Source organism: Carya illinoinensis, chromosome 13, assembly GCF_018687715.1.
Source record: "Carya illinoinensis cultivar Pawnee chromosome 13, C.illinoinensisPawnee_v1, whole genome shotgun sequence".
NCBI lineage: Eukaryota > Viridiplantae > Streptophyta > Magnoliopsida > Fagales > Juglandaceae > Carya > Carya illinoinensis.
In genome coordinates, this window is record NC_056764.1 from 29,297,781 (window position 1) to 29,306,876 (window position 9,096).

Here is a 9,096-nt window from a genome sequence, read left to right on the forward strand (position 1 = left end):
TAAATTATGACAAGCTACAATTTTTTATGATATATTAAGACAATTATGACTTGATAGTTATTTGTCTGCATGAAATTAGAGCAAGCTATAAGTTGTTGACTTATGTTTGCTATGTATATATTTTCCTTTGTTTTGGATATTCTTGTATTTCAATTATTCTATATTTCAGATAATGCAGTTTCTCCATTTGTATTTGGATGCTAAATATTCCAAACATGGGGGCATTGGGCAAGTTCCTCTCAAGTGTCCTCCCACTAGTAGAAACAAAAATCAAGGACATAACAAAATGTGATCTTTACATGTAAGGAACAGTTCAACAACAAAGGTAGTTTGTCCATCCTCGTTCAGGCATTTTATCAAACACTTAAAAATAAGCTTACTTGCTGCATGCATGAGGGTTCGAGGAAGTACAAATACAGGGTTGAAATCATATCGTATCATGTTATTATTATTTCGGAAAATAAACATTTCCAAAATGTAACTCGTAAGATAAGTGGCAATAAGGAGGAAAGAGGGATAGAAAATGGGCTTCGAGCAGCATTAAGGGGCTGGGTTATTGGAAGGCTTGAGTTGGGCGTACGGGCACCGAATGTAGTATCTGGCTTTACCACGATGAGTCGGACCATTTTGCCCGAAAAGGGAGTAAATCATGGATATTTTCGTTGGCATTGTTGTAGCAAAACCGAAGCTGGGCTTTTTGCAGCCCGATGATAATACAGACAAGTGGGAGTCGATGGTTTTTCGTTGTTTAAAGTAATATAACTCTATTAAAACAAATTGCACGTCCAGCCGTCTTAGCTCAGTCGGTAGAGCGCATGGCTTTTAACCATGTGGTCGTGGGTTCGAATCCCACAGACGGCGTTTTCACTCTTTTTAAGGCTCTTTTTAATCTGCATTTGCTTGGATGCAAGTCTAATAAATCAAAACTGAATAACAGAGATCCAAAACCTGCTTTTGGTGGTGAGGGAATATTTCCAAAGAGAACCTAACAAGCTAGTCATACCGTTTAGAGCAAGTTAATTCCATGGTGCATCTAAAAAAACTAAAGAGAATTATAGAAACATGCCTGCAGCCAACCATTTCACCTATCTATAGTACTGCATCGGCCAAAAATCATAACCAAAGAGGAATTAAGCAAGCTGGGCTCAAAATGAGAAAAATCCCAATCATTCACGGCCATAATAACATGGAGCCAGATCAAGGACAATGACCGCAAGGGGCGACGTAGGAAGATTGATATTCTCATATAGGTAGATCTATGTGTGGCTGCTCTTCCTGCTTGCCACAGCTATTCATTGCATGCGACAGCTGTCCACCAACTCGCAACTTGAAATTTTGTATAGAGAGAAATTAAAATGCAAAGAGTCGCAATCTATTTCCCCTTTTATGAAGACATCTAGTCGGCACAAATAAAAATAGTACAAACCACATTTAATATTTTGATTGACAAACAAAAACGTGCTGCCAACTTCTGGTGGTCATGCTTCTCTCTTTTCTCCACCTTTCCTGCAACTTACATTATTATCTGTCGAATGATTCTCACACCAAGCATCGATCGACATCAATCCAACCTAGCTAGTACTTCTGCATGCATTGGCACTGCATTCATCACTAGCAATCTATACTAAAGTTCAACTAAAAATCAAAGACCTCAGTCATTAATGGCTTATCTACGTATAGGGGACACTTGTTACCATCCAAAGGGCTGAACTTACTTTATCTCATGACTACGTAAAATAATATATTTGAGCTTGAAATTCTTGATATATTGATCGTCGAAATCATTGAATTGGTCGAATATGTATCCATTGATATAACATGGGAGAAATATTGTGATGCATGCGGAGTTGCGATGGTGCCTGAGAAGTGAGAAGTATACTCCCCAGTTGTAAGGAAACTCGTGCGGCCATTTCCACCCATTCCTAACTTCCCGACGGACTTACCTATTGAGCTTGACTCACCAGCCTCATCTGACATCCCAGAGCGGGATATGTTTACTTGAAATTAATTTATAGTTTTCATTTTTATTGCATGTTTCATTCTTTCTATCTCATGCATGTACCATATATATATATAATAGCAATTACAAAATTTTCTCAAGTGAAAGGGTTCCTTCACGAGGTCCTGCCCAGGAGATATTTCGCGCAGGTGGGGACCATTAAAGACGATATTCTTAATGCATGGTACGTATTGCTTTGCATGATATGAGTGTCCCTACTCGTGCCTATGGACCACTGACGTTAATTTGCAATTAATGGGGGTTTTTTTTTTATGGTGTTTAAGTTAATTAATTGCAATATGGTATGTTGGTGGCTTAGTTTAATTTGGCACACTTTCATGATTAGTTTATTTTTCCCAAGTGCTCATGATCTTGTGTTGGTTTTTCAAATATTTAATTGGTTTTTAATAATGGTTTTTAAGCTTTTAGCGGCGTGCCAGCTTCTAGTTCTTACCTGGTACTCTTCAAGTTTATAAAGAATACTTGGATACAGCTTTTATGTGGTTTCAGTCTAATAAATCAAAGCTGAATAACAGAGACCTAAAAACCTGCATGCTTTTGGTGATCAGGCAAAATTACCTAAGAGAACCTAAGAAGCTAGTAATTGTACGGTTAATTTAGAACAAATTAATTTCATGGTACAGCTAAAAAAACTTAAGAGAACTATATATACATATATAGAAATTAACATGCCTGCAGCTTGCAGCCATTTCACCTAGATTGCATCGGTCAAAAATGGTGACCAACGAGGAATTAAGCAAAAGGGCTAAAAAATGAGAAAATTCTCAATCATTCGCCATAAACTCATCATGCATTCATGAGAACTAGAGCGTCGCATGCACTGATCTTGAGCCTCTGCAACGTACATATATGATCTATCTTCGAGTATCAAAATGATTCTCTTAGATATATTGACAATGAATAAAGTTTTTCTTGAGAAAATTTATAGACCACGACATTATTTGAAATTGAGTTCCATTAATTTTTACAGCACATTAATTAACAGTGGGACAAAACGATTTTTTATTTTTATTTTTCTTTCCCCAGAAAGCTAGAAGCTAGCTAGCTGGTAGATACTTTTACAAACGTCATGATTCATAAAGCCACATAACTCAATTATTAACATCAAGTAGACCGACATAGGTACAGGAAACAGCACTCATGTGAAAGGTAAAGGTCTTATTAAATAGATCTACTAAATCAGCAACCTCGAGCTAAATGGGGATTATAGAGGATGGAGACTTTGAGTACTCGTGATCATCAGCTGATCTATTAATTATAAGTAATTAGCTCAAGAAGCATATGCACCCAAAGACAGACGTGGCGTAACTATAGCTGCGAGGGGAACAGCTTTCTGCAAAGCAAGTCCAAAGGATTCCTCCATGTTTAGGTCAACACCTTTCGGTAATTCCCAGTCAAAAGAATGAACCAGTGTCCCAAGAATGTACTCCACTAGCACAATTCCCATCCTAGTCCCAGCACAGATCCTCCTTCCAGCTCCAAATGGGATCAACTCCAAATCATTCCCTCTTGGGTCGATTTTTGCATTTTTTCCCGTCAAAAACCTATCTGGTGTGAAGTCCAAGGGGTTTTCCCACACGTCAGGGTCTCTTCCTATTGCCCAAATGTTCACACTAAGCCTAGTGTTCTTGGGAATGTAGTAGCCATTAACCTCGCACGCTTGGGTTGAGACCCGGGGCAGGTTTAGAGGCGTAGACGGGTGCTTTCGCATGGTTTCTTTGCATATGGCCTGAAGATATGGGAGCTTTGATATGTCTGCTTCCTCCAGGCGTCGGTTCTTTCCAATCACTCGATCCATCTCCTGGTGCGCCCGCCTCAGGATGCTTGGGTTTTTCAACATCTCCGCTAGTGCCCACTCTATTATGCTTGATGATGTATCAGTCCCGGCTGTGAATAAGTTCTTCAAATAATAATAAAACAAAAAGATCATCAGAAAACAGTCATCATAACGAGATGGTATACATTATGGGGTGGCCAGAGTGGTAAGTGAGCTGTAACTAATTCAGAGTTGTACACAGTTGTTAATAAGTAGTTGGTATCTCATTTTTGTAATATTATTAACAATTTTTGGGGGTGGGCCAGAGTGGTTGGTAAAATGTAATTAATACGTATTGCACATGCCTTTGTGTTGTAATTATTTTTAAAAAATTAAAATTTAATATTAAAAAGTTAATTTTTTTTCATGTAATCTAATATTTATTATTAAATTTTTTTAAAAAAATTAAATGATATTTATATAATTATAATAATTATAAATATTATTATTTTTAAGTATATATGTAATAATTTATTAATTATTTCCGAAGATACGACGGAATTCGAGTGCAAAAGGAACTTTTATTTTATTCTGGTTCCTCAACTCTTTTCAATTTATCTAAATTCTTCTTATTTAATTATTATAATTTTTTCAACTTACAACATAAAATATAATAAATAATTTAATTTTTTCAAAATTTAACATAAAAATAATATTAAAAAATAACATTCTAATAATATTTTATTCAATTTTTAACTTTTATCTCAACTCAACTTAACATCTAAACTGACAGTATTGAGAGGTTTTGTGTGACAACTACTTAAAAAAATAATGGATACTTGTTTATACTCTGCACCACTGAATTTCTAAATTAATCTACGACTCAAATTAGAGCAATTTTAATAACTCAAAATTCTTATCTCATCATTACAATTTTATTAAATTTTTAAATAAAATATAATAAATAATTCAACCTTTTTAAATTTTAAAATAATAATAACATTAAAAAATAATATTTTAAACTTTTATTTCAAATTTAAAATTTTTATCTCTACCCCAACTCTTCATTTATACCAATCGCTGTACAAACAAAGGAAAATATATGCGTTACGAGAAAATATTCCTTATGAATTACGAGGTGACTTTTTTTTTGTATGAATCAAACGATTTAACTACGCCGCAAGCTTAAAGGGCCCAGCAGCAGACCTGGCCCGTACTGTCAGAGGTCCACATCATGTAGTCCTAGCCACGTACCTACGTCGCGACTTACCACAATTAGAAACGAGTGGTCCGCCCGAAAACTCACCGTTAAAAAGTATAGTTTTTTTTTCTTTAATTTTTTAAAAATATAGCATTACTCGGGACTCAAATTCGAATCCCAAAGTATTTATGATTAGAAATGAAACTAGCTTTTTCTTATTTAGGAAAAATATTTGTAGTTATAAAGTATTTAAGTATTGTATAATTTTTTTTAGAAAAAATTGAGTAAATATTAAACTCATACGAAGAAAATTAATTTTTTAATAATTTTTCTCTTCTTTAAATTATTAAATAATATTTACATATTTCATGACTGTATATTCAATATTACTATTTACAGATCATGATCTCGTAAGAGGCCATGTACCATGCATGTAGGAGTGAAATATTATTGTGTGAAAAAGTGAAAGGAGAATTTAAGGGGTCATTTGAATAATGAGTTAAGATAATATGAATTTAGTTAAAAATTAAATAAAATATTATTATAATATTATTTTTTAATATTATTATTTTGATATTTGAAAAGGTTTAATTATTTATTATATTTATATACGAATTTGAGAAAATTATAATGATAAAATATGATAATGAAATGAGATAAAATTCTTTCACTATCCAAACAAGTTATTAATGTTTATGCAATTTCTCCAACTATTACGAATTTAATTTCAATTATATTAAAATGATCATCATCACGTAAGTCCTGTATATATACGTTTCAGTCTTTTATTAATTAAAAAATAAAAAGCATGCATATACCTACTGATCATGATCGAGATGAATCATATCCATTAAAACATGATAACAACATATATAAGACAAAGGATAGAGGGCTGTCCATGCCCTGATCAAGGGGTACTGGTCCCAGCATCCATGCAAGTCGAGGAGTGACTGACCATCCGGCCACCCAAGCTAGGAGTGACACTTGCCACTTAGCTCGTGCTGTGGCCACTAGATCATTCTCGGCCTCATGCATCGACCACCTCAAGATCAGGTGGCAAAGACCACCTCTAATTAAGCTTGTGCATGGCCAGACCATTAATTCTAGGACGACTGTTAGGTACAAGTTTTAAATAAATAAATTTTATATAAGTCTTTTATAAAAAAGTATGACATACGAATAAATAATAGTTTTTTACACCTTTTTTAAGTATGATACTCTACCTCTTTACAAGAACAAATTTGTCAATTTAAAACTTATATAAATCATTTTTCTAATTCTAATACGGGCTGTGACTGTCTTTTTTTAATTTATTAAAATATTTTAAAAAATCCAATATAGTAACTTAAAAAAAAATTATTAAATCACAGTTAACCCTTCATTAATCGACTACTTTCTAATTAAGCATACTCTCGATTAATGACTAATATTATACGTACGTACCAACAGGAGAGCCTTAATGTTGGTCAAGCTCAGCCTCTCGCCCGCAGAGTTGTCTCGGTTAGCCATGACAACGTCTAAGAAATCTGGCTTTCCCTTGCGTTCATGAGCCGAAGCTGAGTGCTCCTCAATCATCTTCGCCAGCAACACGTCGAACCGTTTGTGCAAGCGCTTCATTCCTCGCTCAATCCCCTGCAAATCCATCCATGCAATGGATGGTATGAAATCTCCGATGTTAAAGAGCCCAGCTGAAGTCATGAGCTCCACCACCATGTCCTTGAACTCGTTCGACTCCGACCCTTTCGTCACAAACACTCGTCGACTCAGTATCACTTGCCCTATCATGTTCGCCATCGCGTACGTCAACATCTCCGGCACCACCACGGGCTCCCCTTGCCTGCTAGACTCGCACATCGCTGTTAGCATGTGCCCGAGCTCGGCCGCTCGAACCTGAGCCCAGTCCTCCAGAGCCTTCCCTCCAAGCATGTGCAAGTTGCTCAACTTCCTAAGCAACTTCCACCTCTGTCCATAGCCCGCAAACACCATGTCCTGAGCATCATACGCCAAATGGGTTGCGCCAGCATTCGGTGGACGGTTCGAGAAATTTAGGTCTAGGGTTTTCAGAAAAGCCCGTGCAGCGTCTGGGGTAGAGGCCACGACCATGTTACAAGTGCCCATTTTTAGGTACATGACGGGTCCGTACTGTCGGGACAACTTGGCTAGGGTTACATGGGGCATGCTTCCTAGTAGGGGAAGAGCCCCGATAACCGGCCAACCTTTAGGGCCCGGTGGCAGTTTTCGAGCACTTTTTTTTAGGAGTGTACGAATGGAAAAGTGGGAGATTAAGAAGAGGATAATGGCGATGACAAGTTCCCGGATAAGAAATATGTCTACGGCCATGGTGTTGCAGCAGCTATCTAGCAGTACTAGTACTGGCACTAATGTTAGGGGGTTTTGCTAGTGCAAATAAAAGAAAGGCTGCGTGTGATCCATATACTAGCTTGACGTATGAAATATATATGGACAGTGCGGTCAGTAATTTATTACGGCTTTTCGGGTTAGGTTAAACCTCACGTGAGTATCGAACAAAAGGCCCTCAACTACATTTCCAGAGAATTAAACAGTAGCTTTGCACAAGGCCAGGAATGTGGATATAATTTGACCTACTCGATCGGCACGTGCTGGGGGACTGGTGGTTGGGATCATGCGCAATAACTATGTATGTACGTACTTAACAAGACAATGACCCTACCTTCTATTTTTTTTCAATTCCCCCACTTCAACACAAAAGATTAAGATAATTGAGTAATGAGTACATCCTGAGTAATATCAGTGAGGTAATCAGCAATCACATATGGAACAGGGAATGAAAGGAAAATGTATGCATGCGCATGTATTAGTTTCACATAATTAGATTTTGAAAACCCGATCGGATTCTGTTATATATTTTTAATATATATACATATATAGAAATACTAAATTACCCACCAATGTTGGTCCTGAATTTGTGTCCTGATTTTTTTTTACTTAATAATTAAAAATAATAATTTTTAATATTGTTGTGAATTTTTTTATTTTTTAAAAATATTTAAAAAAAATGAATAAATTTTTTTTTTTAAAAATATTCTTCTCATGAACGGACTAGTGCTAGCACTGTTCATATAAATGCTGGCTTATCTATTTGAAAAAATTACTATGCGGCCGAATAGTTACCATTTCATTTGACCGCTCAGTAAGTTTTTTTACTTAATAATTAAGAAAATAATTTTATATTGATGTATTTTTTATATTTTTTAAAAATAATAAAAAATTAAAATAAAAAATATTATTATTTTTACACCAGCGATGACTTGCAGTTATAAGCTGCAAGCTTGCTCATACTCGTCAGTCGTCACAGGACCAGTACGTACTTATCAATCATGCCCCCACCAGCCATCATATAACAATGGAAATGTATATACATGGATAGTGCTAGGACCACCGCTGGGGCTCCGCTGGGAGCTCCCGCGTCAATTTTTTTTTTTTTCTATTTTTGTGTTTTTTTTTTCACATTATTTTTTTAATGTTTTTAAATATTTAAAAAAATATAAAAAATTTACAATAATATTAAATAATTTTTACTTAATCACTAAGAAAAAAAAAAACTGGGAGCGGTAGCTCCCAGCGGGGGATCTAGCATTTTCCTATATATATATATATATGAGTTTTGCTACTCATAAGTCCATACACCACACACTACATAATTTTTTATTTTTTTTTTATTTTTTAAATTTATTTTTTTTATTTTATTTAATTTTATTATTTTTAAAATAATAGAATTCTTCTATTAATCATCCATATAATACACATTTAATAAGAGAAAAAAATTAAAAAAATAATAAAAAGAGTGGTGTGTGGTGTATGAGACTTATAAATAGAATTTTTCTATATATATATATATATGTGTGAAGGATGGCAAGCACCGGACCGGAGCTAATTTTTATTATTTTATGATCTTTTTACTTTGTGATTAAATAAATATTTTTTAATAATATTATAAATTTTTAAAAATAATATATACATTTAAAATTGTTAAAAAATACATATAAAAAATATAAAAATATACACTTTTATATTAACGTACGATAGCTCCCAACTCCTGCTGAGCTGGGGGCAGTGGCTCATGTAGTGCCATCTATA

General features: G+C 34.8%; 1 protein-coding gene and 1 non-coding gene across 2 annotated transcripts; one reads left to right on the top strand and one right to left on the bottom strand.

Annotated features, from left to right (window-relative positions):
• The first annotated feature begins 788 nt into the window (after positions 1–788).
• TRNAK-UUU lies at positions 789–861 on the top strand. The gene has a single exon. It is a non-coding gene; the product is annotated as a tRNA-Lys (tRNA).
• Positions 862–2,957: 2,096 nt separating this feature from the next.
• Positions 2,958–7,422, bottom strand: LOC122292566 (flavonoid 3',5'-hydroxylase 2-like). Its single transcript, XM_043100978.1, has 2 exons — positions 6,421–7,422; positions 2,958–3,920 (listed from the first exon to the last, which is right to left on the bottom strand). Exons 1-2 carry the CDS (start codon positions 7,315–7,317, stop codon positions 3,291–3,293), a joined length of 1,527 nt encoding a protein of 508 aa, XP_042956912.1. The 5' UTR covers positions 7,318–7,422; the 3' UTR covers positions 2,958–3,290.
• Positions 7,423–9,096: the final 1,674 nt, after the last annotated feature.

Coding starts and splice junctions, on each gene's coding strand:
- LOC122292566 (XM_043100978.1), bottom strand. CDS start 7,317: ATGGCCGTAGACATATTTCTTATCCGGGAACTTGTCATCGCCATTATC. Junction 3,921..6,420: donor ACATTAAGGCTCTCCTGTTG/GTACGTACGTAT, acceptor TATTATTTGAAG/AACTTATTCACAGCCGGGAC.